The sequence below is a fragment of the Oryza brachyantha genome, chromosome 3 (assembly GCF_000231095.2).
Source record: "Oryza brachyantha chromosome 3, ObraRS2, whole genome shotgun sequence".
Lineage (NCBI taxonomy): Eukaryota > Viridiplantae > Streptophyta > Magnoliopsida > Poales > Poaceae > Oryza > Oryza brachyantha.
Genome location: NC_023165.2, coordinates 1,861,072 through 1,885,245, shown reverse-complemented (window position 1 = coordinate 1,885,245; position 24,174 = coordinate 1,861,072). Strand labels below are relative to the sequence as shown.

The window sequence follows — 24,174 nt, the reverse complement described above, 5'->3', positions numbered from 1 at the left end:
TCTTTCTCGAGCAGTGGTAAATAGAGACTTACTGTAGACATGTAGTTTGGCTTACCCAAACGAGTGAAAGAACAGCCAAATGTAACATGGTGTACATACTGGAGAAGTGGGATCCATATACAGTGCACCACTGAATCGATCACTGATTCGTATACCAGATTGTGCTCTAGTACAACTCTACCAGTCCGACTATAAATAATGATGCATCCAAAACTAAGTACGCCGTGCACCGTATGCATGTGCAGAGCACCATGATGCATCTGCGGAACGATATGATATTTTAAACCCTTTCAAACGCATGGATTTTACAACATTATTTTTCTCACGGTAGTACTTCAATTCTAGGACAAGTCAAGAAGGGTTTCATTACTTGGGGTAGATATGTACTCTTTTCTTAAATGTAATAAATACTTATTAAAAAAATTACAAGACGGTTTAATATAATCCACCAATATGTAAATTCAAATTCAACTCCTATAAATTATAAAAAAATAATAATGATTGCAATTTTTTAAAAGAACTATTATTATTTAGATAATTAGATGACACGTAAGAAATGATTGAATGTCTAATTGAGGATGAAAACACATCTCCATGGAGAAGATTGAAGTTATTCACAATCTAAGGGCATATGCATGATGGATAATCTTGCACATTATATCCACCTACGCCGCACGTACAAGTTCTAGGAAAAATGAAACAAACAAACGCAAATTAAGCAACAAGCAGCGTACAACCGAAATAAACAGATCACTAACAGTGACATACCAACCGTACCTATACATAGCCAATATAAGCGAACATGCATATACGTACATGCATGCATGACGGCGGCGTGCATATGCTAAACTTTCACTAATACCAACATTAAAAATAACACAAGGTTGACAGATACATATACGTACTGATGAATGCCGATACGTGTCACCTACGTGTAGCTTAATCCATGTACCGTGTAGTACCATACGATCAAGAGGAGACGTGGCGTACGTCATTCTTTTAGCTGACGACAACGCCACACTGGTCTTGGATGAGGACGTCACGAGCGAAATGATCGACCATGGCCGACGGCTCATGAGCTATCCATGGTGCTGGCCATGGCCGGCCCTCCTCTTGACCGTGACGGCGAGCCCATTCTTCATGTGCAGGATGATGGACAGCTTCGGCTCGACGACGTGCCCCGGCACCACCGCCACGGCGAAGTTCCACAGCACGGCGGCCGCCACGGTCTTGAGCTGCACGAACGCCAGCTCCTTGCCGAGGCACGTTCTCGGGCCGGCGTTGAAGGAGATGAACTTGTAGGACGGCTCGTACCGCAGCTTCCCTTCGCTGGTGATCCACCTCTCCGGCAGGAACTCCGTGCAGTCCTTGCCCCACACGCCTTCCATCCTGCCCATGGAGTAGGAGAACACCAGTACCTTGTCGCCGGCCTTCATCTCGTGCCCGCTCGGGAGCACGTCGTCGGCGACCACCGCCTTGTGCTCGAACGGCACGGACGGGTACAGCCTCAGGCACTCGCACAGCGCCGCGTGCAGGTACACCAGGTCCTTGAGCTCGCCGGCGTCGAATATCACCATGCCGCCGTCGCCGCCGCCGTCCTTCTTCCGGGAAGCGATTGGCGCCAGCTCCTCTACGAGCTTCTGCTCCACGCGCGGGTTCTTGGAGACGATGTAGAAGAACCACGACAGCGCCGCGCCCGTCGTGTCGCGGCCGGCGAGGAGGAGGTTCACCGTCGTGTCACGCAGGAACTCATCGGTCTCGTCGTCGTTGCTCGTGTCGTCGTCGCTGATGAAGGATGATAGCAAGTCGTCCGAGTTACTGGTTCCTTCTCGGAGCATGTCGGCCCTGCGCTTCCCGATGGTCTCGGCGACGAACTTGTCGATCGTCCTCCGAGCGACGGCCATCTTCTTCTCCGTTCCGACCTCCAACCGGTTCATGACCTTCCAGCACGAGATCGGCATGATGTGCCGGATGAAGAGCGTCTCCAGCACGTCATCCATGGCGCGCGCGAAGGGGATCACCGGCAGGCCGGCCGACAGGCAGCCGGTGTCCACGCCGAAGACGAGGATGCAGGTCACGTCGAAGGTCAGCCGCAAGAACAGGTCGTGCAGGTCGCAGCGCGCGCCTGCGTCGGCCGCCTGCGCGAGCAGCGGCAGGAGGCTCCTCTCCGCCTTGTCGCGGCTGCACCGCGCGGCGAAGGCGCGGAACCGGGAGCCCGCCATGAGCATCTGGGCCTTCGCCCTCTGGCTGCGCCACGACTCGCCGTCGGCGTTGAAGATGCCGTTGCCAAGGACGTCGAAGATCTCGGCGAACTCGTCGCCCTTGGGGTAGTTGGCGAAGTTGGACGTGAAGATGTGGCGCACGTTGGACGGGTCGCAGGTGATGAAGAACCGCACGCCGGTGAGCCCTGCGCGAGCTTCGAAGTTGTACCATGCGCCGGCGAGGACGTCGGTGGCCCAGTCGTGGAAGCGGTGGATGTTGGCGAACATCCCGAAGAGATGACCCAGCACGGGCCATTCGGTCGGCTCCGAAGCGCTCGTTTTCTTGGACTGGAGGTGGTAGTAGTAGATGATGCAGCAGCAAAGGATGGAGAAGATCTCCACGAAACAGAGAAGCATATCCATGGCTCAGGAAAAAGATGGGAGCAGCTTACGAGTGCAAGGTGGTTTGCTTCTTTTTGTAGTTTTATACTAAGTAGGCAAGACGAGTCCATGAGACCATGACTGCATGAGATATGCCATATGTGTACAACAGTAGGCGACGTGTCACCATCTCATCTCATCTTTGACTGTGATTAATTACTTGCCTACGTTACGGGGAAGCAATTTTTTCCACACCGATGGATATACCTCCGTTGCTTATATGCCATCTAAATAATCATAAAAAATATGAAAATTTTTGATAAGATAGATAAATATAAGTTATATCACTTCACAAATATACAAGTTTAAATTCAACTTCTACATATTTGTGGAGTGATATAACTCATATTAATCTATCTTGTCATTTCTTTGTCATTCTCCAGAAAGCTAGTTAAAAGAAGCATTAATTATTTTTAAATTTTTAATTTAAATTTGGATTTCTCTAAACCATATTTAAGAAGTGGACTCTATTTTACTTTTTTTAATTTTTAACTCCGAAATTGCATTTCTAATTTGTTTATATTTTTTGTTTTTAATTAATGTGAGATTTTATGACATAACGAACGTGATGGCTCCTTTCCCACTTTTACTATTCGTACGTTTGATTTTTTTTTCTACTGTCAAAATATGCGTAATGCATAGGAGACTGGGAGGAGGGCGTATATGTGCTTTTTTGACTTGCGTGCACGCTTTCACATTATCATTCAACGGCAGTGATCAGATTTAGTTGATGAAATTAAAATTTTTAAACATTTCATCACTAGTCAGACTCTTGCTACGCACATGATGTGGGAGCAGACACCGGGTGCGGGTGGTGGTGTGGGCGAAACCAACTACGAGCTGGCCGGCCTTCGAATCGAGCTGCTTGCCTGTTTAACGTCAGCGTACAGGAGAGAAACTTCCACTAGGCTGCAGTGCGCTACTGCACTATCAGTCTACTATCGCTGACTCAAGGCCACAGGACCACAGGGTGTTATCACCGTCATATGGTACGTAGAATGTGATAGGAAAATAGAAGTGAAGTGTGAGACAGTGAGAAAGAAGTCTTTGGAGCTAATCGATCAACAACCGTCACAAGATAGGTATCAACCAACTGCGTTTTAGTGCGTTCCAAATCTTTGATGATTGAAGCAATCCAAGACACACCCAAAACCCAATGATGACGACGACGACTAGACGGCCTTCACGGCGTAAATAAATCCAAGAGTTTTTTTTTTTGTTTTTGACGACAAGACTCAAAGAGATTAGAGATGTTCAAGGTGGAGTGAAGCAGCTTGTAGCTTTCGTGTTCCTGGACTAAAATCCATCCTGCCAAAGCCCAAAACACACCGGTCCATATACGAAGACAAGGACACTCGACCACATCGCTGGTCTCATAGCTTTGGCGAAGCCAGCCGTGGCCCGGCCTGCGTGCCGTCTTGCGGCGAAAGACCCACGCCGCCTAACCTGCTAGCAAACAACGCACAATATTTTGGCCCAATCTGCATGATCGTTTGCGCCCCCCCGCGCCGCCGGCCTGGGTGGCCAAACGCAACTCGCGGGACGCAGCCACGCGGCCACTTGATACGACGTACTACTAATAAGATAAACGATATTATATATATATATATATATATATATATATATATATATATATATATATATATTCACGTCATATTAATTATTCTACATAATATTATTAACTCACGAAAAAATTAGAAGATATCTTCATTCGTCTACTGTTCGAGAATATGCTCTAAGCTGCATGTAACCATTTTTAAAGAATAACTTTATATATTAGTTGAATATAACAGATACAAAGCATTAAAAAATAATATATTAAATATTATATTAGATGTGGCCGACTCCGGTGCATATTACTTGTAGTATAATTTAATCTAGATCGCTGATCTAATTTTGTTGGACGGTTGTGATTAAATTATATTAACAACAAATTTAGATGTAGTAGAATTTTGAGGGGGCAATATCGTCTTTTTAACTTTTTTTACTGTGATAGTAAGTGGGACTTGTTGGGTTTTTTTATCCGTGCATAATGTGATAAAAAATAATAAATATAAATCAAATATTAATCAAAGTACGAAAATACCATTTTAGATCAATAGACGAGATTAGTTCTACTGGTAGTATTATACTATAAGTAATATGTACCGAAACGTTGTCCTAGATAGATAGCTTATTATATAACTTGCTTATTTAGCTATCGGTTTCTTATTTTATCTATTGTTTGAGAACATGTTTCTAAGCTGCGTGCAATTATTTTTTAAAAAAAACATTTTAAAAAAAAACTCTATACATTAGTTACCTATAACAAACAAAACATCGAAACCGCCCAACGCTAGGACGACGAGTTGGCGATCGGCAACGCAACGGTGCTGTCTGCGCGACGTCAAGTAGTGCGTGCCCCCCGCCCCAATCATTTCTTTCATAGTTTTGCTGACCACTACGCGTGTGTCGTGTGCTAGCTAGATGGTTTCCACGTAGCTTTCGCGGCTCCGGCCGGCCGCCGGCCGGGTCCACGTCTCTCACAGTTGCGCTGACGCAGGGACAAAATATCGAGGGCCAGCCACGTCTGGCTGCTGCCTCGAACAGTTTGTTTGAGATCGGAGCACATGTTGTGCATGCGACTTTTCTATTAACGAACTGCATATACGGTCGCACTCCCTGTCTCGATCATAATGAATTCGACGGTAACGGTTACCCGCCCCTCAATACTGCAAGCAAGCATGTTGCTTAGTTAGCGCACTTTCTTAAAGCTAGACAGGTATGGTTAGGTATTCACGAAGCTAAATTTCCCCTTTTTGAAACATAGCATGTCATTAGGAACAAATATGACGAGATGATTCTTTTGAAATATTCATGTGCCTCTTTGTTTAAACAGATGATTGTTTGGATGTTTTAAAAAATGAAATAATATATTTACAAACGAAAAATAATTTATGAATAAAAAAATTATACGTATTCTTAGTGATCTAAAAGCTAAATTATTTACAAACGAAAAATAATTTGTGAATAAAAAATTATACGTATTCTTAGCGATCTAAAAGCTAAAGAAAAAATAAACTTCAGTAAAAACCACATAATTAACTCCAAATTTAAGTTAAAAATTTAAATTTTGACTTATAAGCATAAGTATAAGTGAAAAGATTAGGTCGTATCAACTGACCCCGGTGACAGGTCATGGATCCACAGATCATTCAGAGATAAAATAAAGAAAAATAATATTTTACTCTATCCATTTCAGAATATAAGTATTTCTATATTAGTTAGCTTAATAAGAAAAGACTATAAGTCACTTATTTAATAAGAAATGGATTGATGTTGAGGGGTGTGTAATGATAAAATAAAAAGGGGTGATTTGTTTGACTTTTTTATAAAAAAAACAAACGACATATTTACAAACGAAAAATAATATATGAATAAAACTTTTACATATGTATTCTTAGTGGTCTAAAAATAAGGGTTGAAAACTAAAATTCGATGAAAAAACCTTAAGATCCACTCCAATTTTTAGTTTTGACTTATAAGCATGAGCCAAATTTCCAGTGCTCGGTGCGGCTTGGCAGCCAAGAAGGTTGATCCCATCTCGGCGAGGAACTGCTTCGGTGCCACGAGCATCTCACGAAAGCAGCCATGTGCATCGGCAAGGAGGAGGAGGTCACCACGCGCGTGCGTGCTCTTATGTTTGCGCAAGCATACAGTCATACTCGATGAGGGGATGTGGTAGAGATTTTCTTGTATGCTTTTGATTCACATGAAGCATCTCGTCTGTTTGCCCAATTCAGATTTGGTAGTTCCACGAAGAGGCTCGTTTTATCTGAAATCCCTTCATTACCTAGCTTTAATTGTAGATGAGAGAGAGAACGAGTCTTTATCTCTTTATTTATGTCTAAATTTATAAGTCAAAATTTAAATGGTAAAACTTAAATATAGTGTTACTTTTGAGTTCTTTTTTATAATAGTTTATTTATCAGTTTTTATTTTTAGATCGCTAAATATACGTATATAAAAATTTTAGGGTTAAATCGTTCCATGCCACTGTAGATATAGCTCTTCAGAAAAATGTCATTACAATTCACGTATTTGGATAGGTGCCACCACAATTTTTTTAAATTAGATCCATGCCACTACCGTGACTTTTTCCATCCACTCCGTTATCTCCTCTACTTCTGGCCGCCACCGAAGTCGCCTTCCGGCCGCCGCCGAAGCCGTTGTCCATCGGGCAAGGCTGCCGCTTCCGCCGTCCAGATCTGGCCGGAAGTTAGTCGCCGCCACCGTCCGAGAGTCGTCGTCGCCGGCCTCCGTCCCGCCCCGCACGGCAGCCGTTGGCCTCCGCCCGCCCACCGTTGGCCTCGCACGCCCAATCCACCCCGCCGGTGGCCTTCGCTTGTCCCGCACGCTCGCCGCCAACCTCCCACCTCGCTGCTCACCGTCGCTGCCCTCCTGCCGCTCGCTGTCGCACACGGCGGCCGGCACCGACCTCTCGCCCCGGCCCGCCTCGCTGCTCACCGTCGCCGCCCTCCCTGCCGCTCGCTGTCGCACACGGCGGCAGACATGGATCTAATCTGGAGAAGAGGGAAGAAAATGGAAGGAAGAAGACAGATGGATGAAAAAAGTCATGGCAGTGGCATGGATCTAATTTAGTAAAATAGTGGTGGCACCCGTCAAATATGCGAATTGTAATGACATTTATCTGAATACCCATATTTGCAATGGCATGGAACGAATTAACCCAAAATTTTATCAATGAATTGTTTTTAAATTGTTAATAATTGATTCACTTATGCTTAATATAAGCTTAAAGATAAAAATCTCATGGAGGGTGGAGACATGGTAGTTCTCGGAGAAGAAACCGGCCATCCTCTAAACGCCGATTGCATAGGATCTGTAACTTAAACGACGTGGAATTTCTCATGCAAGCCTGACTCCGGAACAGAGGAAAAAGGAAGAAGGTGGGTGCATGTAAAGCGACGTACTTATTAAAATTCTATTTTATAAATGTGAGACGATAAATTTATAAAGATTTTTTTAAAAAAAGAAATGTAATGTAAAACCCAAAAAATAATCTGTCATGCCAGAAGAACCACGGAAGGGCCGCGACGACATGGACTCCGTAACAATGGATGAAAATTGGGCGGAAACAAGCTAGGAATTTCATACTGTTTGGAATCATGGTAGGAGCGATGGACACGAAAACAGAGACACTCCATATTTTTCCAGCATATAATTAAAGATTGTACGGTTGGATTAGAAACAGGAGACGACATAGTACACTGGAGTAGTACTACTGCTCGGTGCAGTACTCTAGTCAGCAACACAGTACAATACTAGTCACTAGTCAGCCCACCGGATGAAACGGGGAAGGAAGAGCTATATACCATGCGTACTAGAGGTATGCGCCAGGAGGTTTACACGTACGGACCATGCATACACGTACAGAACTACTGCTTAATCGCGATTCCCCTCCTACTTGTCCTAGAGCCATCGATCCAATACTCCCTAGCGATCCGCCTGCCTTCGCTTCACCCTCACCATGAATCCATTCTTCATGTGGAGTATGATGGAGAGCTTGGGCTCCACGACGTGCCCCGGCACGGCCTCCACCTCGAAGTTCTTCATCACGGCGGCCGCCGCGGTCTTGAGCTGCACGAACGCCATGTCCTTGCCGAGGCAGGTACGGGGCCCCGAGTTGAAGGACATGAACTTGTAGGACGGCACGTACCGCAGCTTCTTGCCGTCGTCGGAGATCCACCGCTCCGGCTTGAACTCCGAGCAGTCGCTGCCCCACACCGACTCCATCCTCCCCATCGCGTACAGCGACACCACGATCTTGTCCCCCGGGAGCACCTCGTCGCCGCTCGGCAGCACGTCGGCGGCGACGGGGCCCTTGTGTTCCATTGGCACCGGCGGGTACAGCCTGAGTGAGTCGCACAGGGCGGCGTGCAGGTACACGAGCCGTCCAACCTCGTCCGGGTCGAAGACCACCATGCCGTCCGGGGTGGTGCTGCTCTTGATGGAGTCGAGCTCTTGTAGGAGTTTGCGCAGCACGAGCGGGTTCTTGGTTAGGAGGTAGAAGAACCATGACAGCGCAGAGCCCGTCGTGTCGCGGCCGGCGAGCATGAGGTTCACGGTCGTGTCGCGGAGGAAGGCGTCCACCGTACCAGCGTCCTCGTCGTCGTCGTCGATGTAGGATGAGAGCAGGTCAGCGGAGGCGTCGATCCCGGTTTTGGCTTTCTCCGCCCGCCGCTTGGCGATCGTGTCGGCGACGAACCGGTCCATGGTGCGCCACGCCACCGGCATCTTCCGCTCGTATCCGATCCCAAGCCGCCTCGCCAGCTTCCACCACGACAGCGGGATGATGTGCCGTAAGAGGAGCACGCTCATCGCGTCGTCCATGGCGCGCGCGAACGGCACCTCCGGCAAGCCGACCGCGACGCTGCCGGGGTCGACGCCGAACACCAGCGTCGTCGTCGTGTCAAACGTCAGCCTCAAGAACACGTCCTGCAGGTTGCACGCCTCCCCTGTCCCCGCGAAGTGGGCGAGCAGCGGGAGCAGCGCCCTCTCCACCTTGGCGCGGCTGTACCGGGACACGAACTCCCGGAAACGGGGGCTCGACATGAGCAGCTGCGCCTTGGTTCGCTGTCGGCGCCACGACTCGCCGTCGGCGGAGAAGATGCCGTCGCCGAGGACGTCGAAGATCTCCTGGAACTCCCGCCCCTTGGGGTAGTTGGAGAAGTTGGTGTTGAAGACGTGGCGGATGTTGGCCGGATCGCTGGTGACAAAGAGCCGCATGTCTGATCTTGGTGGTCCGATGAACCGGAAGTTCAACGGGGAGGCGGTGAGGAGGGAGGTGATCCACTCGTGGAGGTGGTTGCAGTTGGCGAGGAGCGCCGGCAGCATGCCCACCAATGGCCATTGCAGTGGGATGACGGGGTTCTTCTGCTTCGACTTGGCGTGGTAGTAGTAGAAGAAACCGAAGCAGACGAAGGAGAGCAAGAGCTCGAGGAATGAAAACGAAGACATGGCCTTTGCTTTGCTTGCTGCAGTTCAACGAGCTGGCGATCAAAAAGATCACCGGGGTGGTGGATTTTGTAGTGTCACGGATCATCGATGCATTATTAATGTACATGAGACATCAAGTGGTTAGTAAGATGAGAAGTAAGGACAGGTATTAATTAGCACCTGTTGACTAATTTCGCCAATTTGTTCTAGAAATCTTTTTGATATCTAGCATGTTGATTAAGAGCATCTCCTAGTATATTGGGCCAAAAACATTGAGATCAGGTTGCTTTCGTCGTAAACGAAAGATTCATCTTGTTGCGATGGACTTATCTATGTATAATCTATTTTATATCTATACTAATTAGTTTACTTTATAGTCGGTACGGAAAATCTAGCGGTTGATTAGATGGTCCGATTATTTGTGATCGTATATCCGCACATAACATTGTGGGTCAGAAAGTTTCTGTTCTGCATCTCGTAGAAAGTAAGGCTCCAAAATAAATACAACTAAGGCCCTCTTCCAAACACATAGATTTTATAGAATTTTTAGATAAAATAGTTCAATTTCTCTAATTTTTCTTTGAAAATCATTCAAAACAAAGAGACCCTAAGTTTTTACTAGATTCAAATTCTAGACTTATCAAAATTGAGAAGATATTAGGTAACTATAACTCTAAGCTGAATACAACTTGGTATTTACGAACTACATATTTCAAAACCATTAAATCACGATAAATCTCGTTTTAACCTTTTCTAAATGAGTGAAAATTACTACCAAGTGCACCCAGAGAACCAAAATATAGAAGATAGACCTGTTATCAGCTCTACTAACTCCTACTGTCCCTGTCCTCTCTCCCAGAAACAAAAGCATGCTCTCCGCAATTCCACGTCACTATCAGAGTATACGACTGCATTGATCCCTAGTGATCGCAGGGAACCTCTCTGAACCACGCTTACATACAAACAGCGTGTCCGATACGATTGGTTGCGCCTTTTTTTTCCCTCTTTATACAAAAGATTGAAATTATCTAATTTTATAATAATTACTAAATAGTTAAATAATAAAAACAAAGTTAAAATATATATTCGGAGAAAGATGATATTATGAACGGGTATATAAAAACAGTGTGTACGTGACTAGAGAGAAAAAAAAATCTGTACTGTCTTTAGCCAAACGAAACGCAGGTGAAAGATTGGAAATCGGCTCACGTGTCCTCCATTAACAGATGCAGACACGTCAAACACGCCTCACCGCACACTCGGCTGCACTGCACAGTCACTTCTAGGCGGTTGCGTGCGCGTGCGGCCGGCCGTGGCGCAAGCACGGTCCCGCTCCCGCATCGGCGCCGGCGTGCAGCGCCCATGGCCGGATCGCGCTTGGACGGATCGGGTCCATCGGGAATCCACGGAGCGTGGGCAGAAGCAGAACAGCCGGTGATCGCGTGGATGCGCGTGGGAACGGCCGGCCGGGGGCGCAACGGTCAAGCAAATTTTGGACCACCGGTCGGTACGCGCGTGTCCGTACGTACCTACGCACTTTGGGCTTATTGTTTGGTTTTTTTTATGAACAGAAATGCCAATATTATATTTAAAAATTATAAATATATTTAATTTTAACGATCCAAGATTCAAGTCTGAAAAGTAAATTTGGTGAAACAACCACAAAATAAACTTTATGTTTAAGGTTCAAAATTTAAATTTGGGTTATAAGCATAAAAGATGAGGGTGTTTATCCACAAGGAGGAAATTTCTGAAATGAAAGTATGCTGATCTGCAGCCGTTCTGTACTTATGTTTATCGCTAAGATTATTTTACGCCTTCCGTAACTACGAACTCATTTTTCGTTATATTTATAAACCAAAATTTGAATTTTTAATCTTAAATCTGAAGTCGATTTTGGAGTTTTACTTATGACATGGAAAAAGGAAAAAAAATGATTAACCGTACCTCATCAAATCTCTAATTTCTAATTCTAATTTCTAATAATTAGAGTAAAATCAAATTGCTTAACACGATAATTAGCTAGATTATCAAAATTTGCCTTCTGACCCTTGTAGAGCTAAATCAATCAATTAGCGCATTTAGACCCTCTCAGAATTTGGGGAGCTTTTTCCCATCCTTGAGAAGGTACATAAGGAACCACTCTTTTCTATATAAAATTTGGTATCTTTTAGTATCTAGAAAATAATGGTATCTCTTGGTATCTTCTCAAGGACGATAAAATTGCTCAAATTTGGGTGTTATCATTTGGCATTTGTTTAGGATCTTTTGCATAAGCTGATGGTACATACATGTCCTCCTTAAATTATATATATATATATATATATATATATATATATATATATATATATATATATATATATATATATTGCAACAATCCCATATTTTCTTCAAAAATCACCTTGTTGCAAAAAAAACCCCTCAGAATTTGATAAATTTTACCCCTGAGCCTTCATATTAAGGCCTCTAAATATTATGGAACCTTCTAGAACCCACAAAAGTCACGATTTCTATCAATTTCAGTTCTCGAATATTATAGAACTTTTTGGAAACTTCGAAAGCCTTGTCCAGTTTTTTTATCCCAAAATGATTAGCATCCATTATAAGCAACTTGATTATCTATTCGTACAAGGATCGATAAGCTGCATATGGTAAATATATGTTAGGGATGAGAGGATAGACACTGTTTTTTAAGTAGTTTAGAACTTTAGATACAATGATGATGTACCGTGTACGGAGTTGAATACCAAGTATAGTTTAAACATCATCATCCATTTTGGTCTGGAGCTAAAAGTTATGGGCCTACATGGCTATATGTGTTTGTTGCTCGTGCACATGCTGTGCTTGCTCTAGCTGGGTGCATCCGTGCATGGGTGGTCGATTGCCCGTACAAGCTATCCAGCTGATCGAACTGAACATCATACGAATCATACGTGGCCTGATTTGGATCGCGCGACTATATGTGAGAGTTAACGATTGGTACGTGTAGCTAGTGACTGTCGCAATCTCTAGCTCATCATCGAGCAGTGGCTGCAAGGTTAAGCTAGCGCCATGCCTGCTCCACACGTTAGCTAGATAACCCCAAGCTGTCCAAGCAGACTCAATTATACAAGGTACTGTTACAATTACTACTGTAGGTGCATGATGATGGTAGTACCATGGTCGCGACTAGGGTGGTTTAGGTTACCGCAGGGACAGTTACTGCTTTTAGCAAAAGTATGTATTTGAATGAAGGGTTTTGGGTGGATAGGATATGTCGGTCTATTTTTTTTATAGTTGTTTGGTTGATGGACGAGAGTAGGATAGGATGGCCCCGAGAAGAATATTCACCACAGATGCCGGATGGATGAATCGGTCAGCGCCCCAGGCGAGTCGGGCGACGGCGACGACGACGACGTGCTGCTGCGGCGGCGGAGGGAGCAGCGGCAAGCACTGGCGTGGGCGACGAGCGTGGCGGCGACGACGATGCCGATGCGTGCCCGACAACGATGACGTGCTGCGGCTGGGAGGAGGAAGCAGCGGCGAGCGATGGCGCGGGCAACGAGAGCGGTGGCGACGGCGATGTCGATACGTGCCCGGCGACGACGACGACGACGTGCCAGCGAGAGGCGCGGTGACGGAGGAGGCGTGAGGCGGCGGCTGGGGGAGGAGGCGGCGGTGGCGGTGAGCTCCCGCCAGCTAGATCCAGATGTTTTTTTTCCTTTTTTTCTTTTTCTATGTGTATTTATAATGGGGATAGTAGTGTAAATTATTGGAAATTTTATGATTTGTTTCTGTATTAAAATTTGATGGGGCTATACCACACTTATAAATTCATCCTACTTTCTCCGACCAAACAAATAATTGGATCACCAAATCCATCTTCATCCCTACAATCAAACAAAAAACTGGATCGCTATATTCGCTTAACCAAACAAAAAAAAAACTAGATCGTCATATACAACAAAATATGAACCGCTATATCCCATCTAGTCTTAACCGTGAACTAAACACATCCTCAGTGGTACGACAGTTATTGCACGGTAACCATGATTAAATAGTGCAATTTTACATTAAATTAATTAAACTTTTATTTTAAAATTTTATTTAAATTTGGAGCTGTTACAACGGTTTTACTGTTATAGATTGCTTGTGTCACTGTGTTGTGTTACTGTGGTTACCGCAGTAACCGGACGGTTATCGACCTCTGTAAGATTCAATTCATTTGTACGCGATTTCTGCCATGATATGATCGTAGCTCAAACACAATTAATGTCGAATAGACGAGCTTGCGCACGGTACATTAATTACCTATGATATATATCTGTCTGCCACTCTCTTGATGGCACGAGGTCAGCCAAAAATTAATTACCTAGATGTTGGCATGTCGCCAACTCCATAAACAAAGTCAACAGAAAATGTACAAACTTTTGTTGTCAAGGGTCCATGCTGAATTATGCGCAAAAGTATGGTACAGTTCGTTGATCATCACGCTGTGTATAGATAGATATTGATCTGATAAGGTATGTGGCAATACACTGCTTCGTCTGAACCATCTGCAGGACAAGCTAGCAGTACTGCAGTAGCATGATGGTGCAGTCCGTATCCTGAATAAGATGCTCTGTTATCTTTCAGTTGTTCATCCTAGAAGCTTCCCATACTGTTTGTACACCCTGCATTTCAGTACACGCACATCGATTGATCATCCTCTCCAATGGTGTAGGGGCATGAATGCGAGTGACGTTGATCTATAAATATATTGAAAACGTGCCAAAGACCGAATTATTTCCATACGCTGACGTGTTGTGTCTCATCTCGCAGGGGACCATTAGCCGTGCAATGGTTCAGCATTAAAAAAACAAAATTATCAATAAAATTTTTATATACATGTTCTTAGCGATTTAAAAGTTAAGCCTAAAAAATAAATTATGATAAAAAATCACAAAATCTTAGGAGGTTACTATTGTACGGTTACTACGGTATACCGCCTTGGAACGAGATTATTCCGGTGTGGTACCAAACATGATACCTCGTTGGTATCAGATCTAGTATCGCACCGGTAATAGCTAATAACAAAACGGTACTAGCTGATATTCTATCGGTATTATCTGGTACTGGAGGTGGTATCAGCCGATATTCTATCAGTAATAACTAATATTAAGATGGTACTAACAATACTCATCAATTCCAAGATAATACTCTAAATTATAAATGACAAGAAAACAGATTGAACGGTTGCTAAGTACTGTAAAACCGTCTCGTTCTAAACTGTATTCTAGCTTTTTTGATATTTATAATATAAAGATTTTAGCAATGTAAATATATAGCCAAAATAAAGTAGGAGCATTTGATCATTAGAGTTTAATGAGCATGCATGTACAATATCCCATTGTCTTAGGGCATTCCCAACTCATAACACTAGATATGGTTTCTATAAACTTTCTATCATCAAGAAACTAGTACTAAACACTACTCTTTCAATGCAAACACCACTGTTCCACACTTAAATTTAATGTTACTTATCTCACATGATATCTTGGATGTTGTGTAGAAATCATGTCTCATGCAAGACATTGTTTCATTCTCTTTCCTCATTTATTCACTTGCCACGTCATTTTTCATCCTATGTGATAACTTATTTAATGCTATAGACACCATCCTGGTTATTGGGTTGGAATGCCACATCATTTTTCATCCTATGTGATAACTTATTTAATGCTATAGACACCGTCCTAGTTATTGGGTTGGGAATGCCCTTAGTAATGATTATATAAAGTAACCATCAACTGGTGAGAGTTACCCACTAATGAGTGGACAACGACTGTGTTTTCTTTGTTTTCTTTTCTTTTCTTTTCTTTTTTTTTTGAAAACGGCATGAACCATTTCAGTTGTTTCTTGTATATACAAATGGAGAGAACATCCTGACGATTAAAAACTACTAGTTAATTTGCCCCAGTGTTAATTATGTCAGGCAAGGCTATACTGTTGGCCGGAATGGTACAATGTTGTATAGCATTTACCTAGATTTAAGTTTGAAAATTCAAATTTTGACTTATAAGCATAAGTAGAAATAAAAAGATGAGGGTATCATGGGATGATTGTTTAGTTTTTCATAAAAACCAAACAACACATTTGTAAATGAAAAATAATTTGTGAATATAACTTTTATAGTGTATTTAGCGATCTTAAAGACAATGCTGGAAATTAAACTTTGGTGAAAAAACTTCAAAATCAATTTAAATTTAAGGTTAGAAATTTAAATTTTGTCATATAAACAAAAGCAAAAGCGAAAAGATAGAGGTGTCCAATTTGTGAGTTATATTGTTTTATTCTGCAATTTGCAGTGAGGCTGTGGTGCGTACAGATAGGCAGACATATATTGTGCAATCATCACTGATCTCTTGTCACGTTACTCCGGCTACATTATAGATAATGCGCATTAGTGCATATTTTGGGAACCTTACAAAATGTAAGGTAATGGTGTCCAAAGACATGCAAGGGAGATGAAGATGTATCACCAGACATAGCTAATGGACGAACCATATTATTGGAACTGCGACCAGAATGATTGATTCGATTTGATAGCTCGTTCGCTGGCTTTCTAGCTAGTGAGCTAGCCTTCCGTGATCGTCGCCTCGTCGGTGACAATCTGTTTGTCCCAGTGTGGCGTGAGGACATATAGATTGATTTGTTCTAACTGTACGTTCTTGTTGCGATCTGCATGCCATGCATGCATCAACTTTCGAGCTGTGGATCCAGAATTCCAGATTAATTTACTATGAAATGGAATTTGCATGTCAATTTCATGGAGCATTTCTAGTTCTACTATTTATCATGTCCAAACCGTTTATTCACTAGGTTGTTGTCATGAACTTAACAATAACAAATAACTAACTTAGAACAAGTGATCTAAATAATACCATTCCACGAATACTTTGTTTTTGTGGCCGATTCCGGTGCATTTTACTTATAGTGCCACTGATCTGTTTTTATCGTGTGACTGTGATTAAATTATACTATCAATAATTTTAGATGTAGTAGAATTCTAAGGGGACAATTTCATTCCTTTTCTGTGATGGGCCTGGCTGGGCTTTTACCCCTCCTGGCACAGCGCTGATCGATCACATCTCTTCCTCCGACCTTTACCCCTCCGCCCTGATCGATCCCATTTTTGCCTCCGATCGATCCCATCTCTGGACGATGCATATTCAAGATAGAGAATAAACGATGCAGACCTAGACTAGGAGAATATTCGAAGTGATATAATAATTAATAAAAACAAATCAAATATAAATCAATGTACCAAAATACTCTTTTAAATCAATGGACGGGATTAGTTCTACTGACTGACAGTATAATACTACCAGTAAAATGTATCAAAGCGTTGCTCTTTATTTTTAGTTTCTCATATTTGAAAAGTTACCGTGCATTCAATTCATTGAGTTTTATAAAAAATAAAGAGTGTTTTAGTTTTGTGGCTTTGAATTGATTTGTATGAGATATGCTAAAAATGAAGTATTTTTGGAGGACAGATTACAGTAAAAAACAATCAAAGCTAAGCAATGCATCTTACTGGACGTCTTTTGCTTAGGACATACTGGACCAAAGCTACAAGTAATAGTATACTTATGGAACCGGAGCCGTGCGTCGCTTGCACCAACAACTAACAAGTAGGAGCAGTACCAGATGTTTAAAAGGACTTTAGATTATGAGAAGCAGCGGCTTGTAGTCAGTTTCTAAGAATCTGGAAAATCTTCTAAACCTAAATTCTCCCACTTCTAGAATTTTAGTTTATTTTCTAGAATATGTAACTATATATTCTTAGAAATTGTGAACCGTTTAAAACAATAGAAGTAGTTTTTGGAAATGTTGCGATCCAAACAGGCCCAAGAAACCAAGAGCAGCTGCACGAACTTGAGCACTCTGCTTGGATGGCTTAATATGTTCGTTTGCCGATGGAACCAACCGTACGTTGGGTGGGAGCTCGACATGCATGGCGAGTCCAGCCACGGCGAGTGCGAGCCGGCCCCAGCAAGTCTGTTGGGCGCAGGCCGTGCCGCCGTGGGAGCGCCCTTGTTGGGTTTGTTTGACGATTAAATAAAAAAGGACGCGCAAGTGGATGGACACAGACTCGTAGATCGCGTACCACCTCCGTCTACTTTTTTGCTTTCAATCGGGCAATCCATCCGGCGATTCCGGCCGGCCGGCCGGCCCAGGTGTATCAATTCATGGCGCATCTTTTTCATTCGCCGTCTCGCCGAGGAGGACTGCCCCAACCTTTGTCTCTCCTTTATTATTCGTAAGTACTAATATTAGTTACAGCGGTACATGCCGTAAGAACAGTACTTGCATTCTAATTATTTTTTGTTTTGCATGATCTTCACTGCAAATATAAACACTTTTGTAAATTCACACCAATATAAACTTATGAATTATAAAATACAAGTATTTTTTATATTTAAATTTTGAAAAAAATATAAGTATTTTTAATAATATTCGTGGTAGTAGTTATCTCATCAATCAATTTCAATTCAAATTCTTTCAATTTTATTCTCATGTATTCTTCTATAATCCTTCCTTCCTTCCTTATTTATTAAAGCATATTACAGTCTTTTCTTTTGAAACTTAATCACTAAAAAACTTAAAAAAATTTATATTTCAGGATAGAAAGAGCACGACTCGTGTGTGTGTGTTAGTGGTGTGTTTCTCCAGAAATGAGGCTGCAAAGCCTGCGCTAAGGCAAGTCCGGCCGGTGACCAGTGAAAGTCACGATTACATCATGTTCAGGCAGAAGATGAAGATCAGTGCTGTAGTACAGTGAGTGAGATGGATGTACCACTCAACTCAAGTAGAAATGTCAAAACTAGCACGGTGAAGCATCGGTGTCCAGTGCTCTATTCCTGGCTCGATCAGCCCCGAGACAGCCCCACGTGATGAAGTAACATCTGGGAAATGATAGCAGTCCCAGTAGTACATGTGGACCGTAGTGGAGTGCCTTGTACTACCACCACACTTCTCTCGCGGTCTCTCGCTGTAGCGGGTTCAAGGCCGTACAATACAACGTCGCGGAACCACGAACAAGACCCCCGGCACGGCACGTCTGCCATTGGTAAGCAACGTTAATTAGGAGGACGTGAATGAATCCGGGGGTGAGGTCGCCGTCTCGCTGTACGCACGGCAATACGGCATCGCACGCTACGGAGACAGCATCGGCGACGCGAACGCGACTCCCACGCCCCCGCCGGTGCGCATCCGCGCCGCGCCTAACCCAAAAAATTACTCCGTGGTTAGCTGAACAGAGTGCTAAACAGTTCGCGGGAAATACACTGTTTATCAACAAGAAAAATATATGTATAAAAATCAGAAATAACATAGTAAAATCAGAAGAAAAAATGGTGAAAAATATCGCAGCAGCCGCATGTGTGCATCACGTGGCGGCAATGCACATCTAGATGCGCCGGTTTCACGGAGCGGGATTTTCTGACATGTGCGAACATCACAAATCTTAGGGTTTTTCTGTGCTTATAAGTAAAATTTTAAATCTAGAGTTAATTTTAGATTTTTTTTATCATAGTTTATTTTTCAATATTTATTTTTAAATAATTAAAAACATATATATATAATATTTATTCACTAATTAGTTATCGATTGCAAATATCTTATTTGACTTTTCTTGTAACATGACAAGATGATCCCTGAAAAACACCGGCGCGTGTGTTGCCTTTGCCGCGGACGGAGAAGGAACAGTTATCTGGCCGTACGTGACTAGTAGATATCTTCGCCCTTTGCTCAGAGACTAGTCAGTGGAACGTGTATAATTAATTAATTATTGCATGCAGCACGCGCACAAGCTAACCTGTCTATCTTCTGTACTGTGTCCCACTTATCTGGAGCACTGCAACTTTGTGAGGGATTGATACTAAAAACGTAAAGCTTTCTCTTCGTTTTCCCCGAAGACTTAAACTCAAATACAGTATTTTGGTCCCCATGCTATGTCCTAACTTGTTAGTTTCTTTAAATTCAAACTAGTTGAACTAGAAAAATGAAATTATATCACGGTTAGCATACTGTTTTTTTGTGACATGTGACGTGCCTCACTTTCTCGTACTTGATCCAACCTTATATGATCTGGGCCGTTCAACACTGATGATTTGTGAGGATCCAAAATTACATGGGCCAAATTTAGATCCTTATTACTGTTTGGCACCAAAGTACTTGGGCCGAAATAACTGTTTGGCATCCAAATTTTGTGGGCCTTGCATCTATCAGAAATCCGTGTGATTTTTTACTCTCAAACCAATCGCGCGGCAAAATCCTTTCGTGATAGGGCTTGCGCCAAGGTTAGACCTTAAATTGACTTAAGACTTGAGTTCATGTATCGTGTTGAACTGTTTGGCCAAGAGACTAAGACTTGGAACGGAACAGCAAGAATCAAAATGATATCGAAAAAAGCAAACTGACTTTTCTCCCTATGTTTTTATTACGAGGAACCACATCCTTTTTTTTTCCAAGGTGGAAAACGACAGTAAGTACACAAATATCCACACGTAGACCTCCGAAATATGCCCCAGCAAACAAGAAAATGACATCGTGCAACCACATATTATTGCTAGATGATTCAAATTCCGACGGTTTAAAGAAGTTGAGCATTTGTCGTCCTTCTCTTAACCCTGACCATGAAGCCATTCTTCATGTGAAGCACGATGGAGAGCGCGGGCTCGACGACGTGGCCGGGAACGGCCTCGACCTCGAAGTTCTTCAACACGGCCGCGGCCACGGCCTTGAGCTGCACGAACGCCATGTCCTTGCCGAGGCAGGTCCGTGGCCCTGAGCTGAAGGCCATGAACTTGTACGACGGCACGTACCGCAGCTTGCCGTCCTTCGTCACCCACCGCTCCGGCCTGAACTCCCGGCAGTCGTTGCCCCACACGGCGTCCATCCTCGCCATCGCGAACAGCGACACCACGATCTTGTCCCCGGGACGCACGCCGTGCCCGCTCGGCAGCACGTCGGCGGCGAGCACGCCCTTGTGCTCCAGAGGCACGGGCGGGTACAGCCTGAGTGTTTCGGACAGGGCGGCGTGCAGGTACACGAGCGGCCTGAGCTCGTCCGAGTCGAAGGTCACCATGCCGTCGGCGGTGGCGATGCTGTCGATGGCGCGAAGCTCCTCCAGGATCTTGGACACTACGTGTGGGTTCTTGGTGAGGAGGTAGAAGAACCATGACAGGGCCATGGCCGAAGCGTCGCGGCCGGCGGAGATCAGGTTCATGGTCGTGTCACGGAGGAAGGCGTCCGCGCTCTCCTCGTCGTCGTTGATGTAGGACGAGAGCAGATCAGCCGAATCCTCGGCCTCTCCTCGAGCCTTCTCTGCCCGTCGCTTCTCGATCGTCTCGTGGACGAACAGGTCACAGGTGCGCAACGCCTCAGCCATCGTCCGCTCGTACCCGACGCCCAGCCTCCTCGCCAGCTTCCACCATGACAGCGGGACGATGTGCCGGACGAGGAGCACTCGCATCACGTCGTCCACCGCGCGCGCGAAGGCCACCTCGGGCAAGCTGGTCGCGAGGCACCCGGCGTCGGCGCCGGACACCATCATGGTCGTCGTGTCGAACGTCAGCCTCATGAACACGTCCTGCAGGTTGCACGCCTCCCCCGTCGCCGCGAAGTGGGCGAGCAGCGGGAGCAGCGACGTCTCCACCTTGGCGCGACTGCACCGCGACACGAAGGCCCGGAACTGGGGCCTGCACATCAGCAGCTGGGCCTTGGCTCGCTGGCGGCGCCAGGCGTCGCCGTCCACGTTGAAGATGCCGCCGCCGAAGATGTCGAAGATCTCGGCGAAATCTGGGCCCTTGGGGTAGTTGCAGAAGTTGGAGGTGAAGACGTGCCGGACATTGGCCGGGTCGCAGGTGATGAAGAGCCGCATGCTGGAGCTCGTCGGGCCAGTGAACCGGAAGTTGAGCTTGGAGACGGCGAGCAAGGAGGTGATCCAGCCATGGATGCGGTGGCGGTTGGCCAAGAGCTCAGGGAGCATGCCCACCAATGGCCAGCACAGTGGGATGGCACGGCTCTTCCTCTTCGACACCATGTGGTGGTAGTAGAAAACGCTAAAGCAGAGGAAACAGAGCGCGAGGTGCAGAGTGCAAGCGAAAGCCATTGCTTGATTGATCGTGCAGTTGCACGTACACGCGTGATGCAAAACAATGGCGCCAATCGATTGGTCAGGGTGATCGTGTGTGAACGTTTGCAGTGTTATACGTGTATTAATAGGTGTTTTTTTACCGTCCTTGAGAAGCATGTTAAGGTACCAAAAATTTTACTGATGTGATACTAAATTTTTATACTAATACTTCGAGATAATTTTTAAGGTTAGGGAAAAAACTCTTATTAATATACTCCAGCGAGTAGTAAGATGAGGCCGGCGATGTTAGCGACAGTGTTTGTGATCTTTGTCTGAAATAGTTTGATTTTTATTCCCAGTAGAGCGCCATTGCATCTTGAGATATACCAGAAAGAAAAATTAATCAATGTTGGCCATGTTTGCTTGAACCAGCTTTCTATCGATCGATGGGAATCAGTTTGCCTTTTAAACTCTGATCTCCTCCACACATTGCCGCCATTTCGTGTCTCATTGCGCATGTTGTTCTTGCTGCTTTCTCGGTGTCACCGTGGAAGTGGAACTAAATTATCCCATTCTGGATACTAAATCACATCTGGACAGAGTTTTGACTAGTGTCTCCCGTAGGCAACTAAATATCCCATTCTGACTTTGTTTCTTTTCTAAGCAAGGTTACAGTGTCGTCATGACATACGTAAATTCCTGCAATCCCCAGATATTTCCTCGAGCGTTAGAAGTGCCAATTTATCAAAATTTAATCTGAAAACTTTCCATTTTCAAATGTTCATGATAGGGATAACATAGTTCGCCCTCTATATCTACCAAACTTAGAAACCAAAATTCAAATAGAAGTTCAAACGAAGACTCGGCATTTATAAAATATAAAAGTCTTTACCATATCTATGTTACTTGACATGTATATATGCTGAAAAATATGAAATGATGGCCGGCCCATATAAAAGGGCATTTCTCTCATTCTTAAGAGAGGTACCATGAGATACCACTATTTTCTATATAAAATTTGGTGAGATACCAAATTTTACATAAAAAATAGTAATACCTCCTGGTACCTTGTCAAGGATGGTAAAATTGCTCCATATAAAAAGAGTATGAGTCACGCCAGTTGGAGCAGTATAAGGTAGATGACATTGTCTCAGGGTTTCACTTATCCTGATAATTGCAATAATCGTCCAAGCCGCCATGACATGATAGCGATATGCTGCGGTTTTGCTCAACAAATATCGCGAGAATTTTAATTTTTTTGAAAATAAATGGAAAAACCAAAAAAATCATGATAGTATATCGCGATAATGATGACATATTGCGCAATAATCATGTGTTTTTATACCAAAACCGTGATTATCAATATCGTGAAAACCACCACGATTATTGTTACTGCCAAAATCGCTATGATAATCGCCTGATATTCACGATTATCACTTAATATCGTGTGGTTTGACCACCTAAATCATAATGATTTTTCTAAAAAATTTGAATTTAAATTCATGTGATTTCTCCACAATTATCGCTGATAAACGTTTGTCTACTGGTGCACGGTTTTAGAGGGGAAAACAATAAGTGAAACCCTCCGCGGTCTAGGCTATTGTTAGGCTCTCCGCTGCTACCTCCCCATGAGGCCATGACCATGAATTGCTGCACCAAAAGGCCCAATAACAGGAAAACCTAAATTTAAGTGTTCCATATATATATATATATATATATACATTGACTTTATTTATTGTTATTGTTCATATATACTAGCCTACCAATGATGTAACGTAACAAATCAATTATGTTTCCCTACTAGCTTGCTACGGCTAGCTGTTACTTCTATGATACAGTTGTATTTGGGATTTGTGAAATAGTTGAGTAACTATCATATATATGGTATATACAGTTGTTGCTTTGATTTTATATCCAAATAAGTATTCGTAACCGGGATCATTCATATCCATCTTAGTACGTATTTGTTTCATATTTGTACCTGACATGATTTGTCTTTGTATTTGTATTTGATAATATCAGTATTCGACCCGATCCTAAGAAGAAAATGTGGGTTAGGGTATAGGAAATGTGCTATCCGACCCAGTTTTACTCCTACTTGCTATTACTAGCAAATCGTTAGGTCTCCATAGCATGTGTGGTGCACCAATTTCTAGATTTTCATATTAGAAAACAGTGTTGGAGTACGCACGTATGTGACACATGTATAGCACTGCAGCGTTGCAATCTATCATCGTACAAGCGATGATGGTGGTGTCATGTGCAGGCTGGAATAGCCTATTCCGTTCTATAAAATTGGAACGGTATTGCATTGTCTAGCATTTCTCTGACAATTTTTAAAATATTTAGTTTGAAAACATACTTTAATAAAAATAAACATTTCTTTTATTTATACATACATATAATATAATATCACATTTAAAGCTCCCATTCATA

At 43.7% G+C, this 24,174-nt stretch overlaps 3 protein-coding genes across 3 annotated transcripts; all 3 read right to left on the bottom strand.

Moving 5' to 3' along the window:
* Positions 1–572: 572 nt before the first annotated feature.
* Positions 573–2,660, bottom strand: LOC102704322 (noroxomaritidine synthase-like). Its single transcript, XM_040522555.1, has one exon. It carries the CDS (start codon positions 2,622–2,624, stop codon positions 1,080–1,082), a length of 1,545 nt encoding a protein of 514 aa, XP_040378489.1. The 5' UTR covers positions 2,625–2,660; the 3' UTR covers positions 573–1,079.
* A 5,203-nt stretch (positions 2,661–7,863) lies between these two features.
* LOC102721057 (noroxomaritidine synthase-like) lies at positions 7,864–9,782 on the bottom strand. The gene has a single exon (XM_006649317.3). It carries the CDS (start codon positions 9,660–9,662, stop codon positions 8,139–8,141), a length of 1,524 nt encoding a protein of 507 aa, XP_006649380.1. The 5' UTR covers positions 9,663–9,782; the 3' UTR covers positions 7,864–8,138.
* A 10,386-nt stretch (positions 9,783–20,168) lies between these two features.
* LOC102704043 (noroxomaritidine synthase-like) lies at positions 20,169–21,774 on the bottom strand. The gene has a single exon (XM_006650958.3). It carries the CDS (start codon positions 21,772–21,774, stop codon positions 20,254–20,256), a length of 1,521 nt encoding a protein of 506 aa, XP_006651021.1. The 3' UTR covers positions 20,169–20,253.
* Between the last annotated feature and the right edge of the window lie 2,400 nt (positions 21,775–24,174).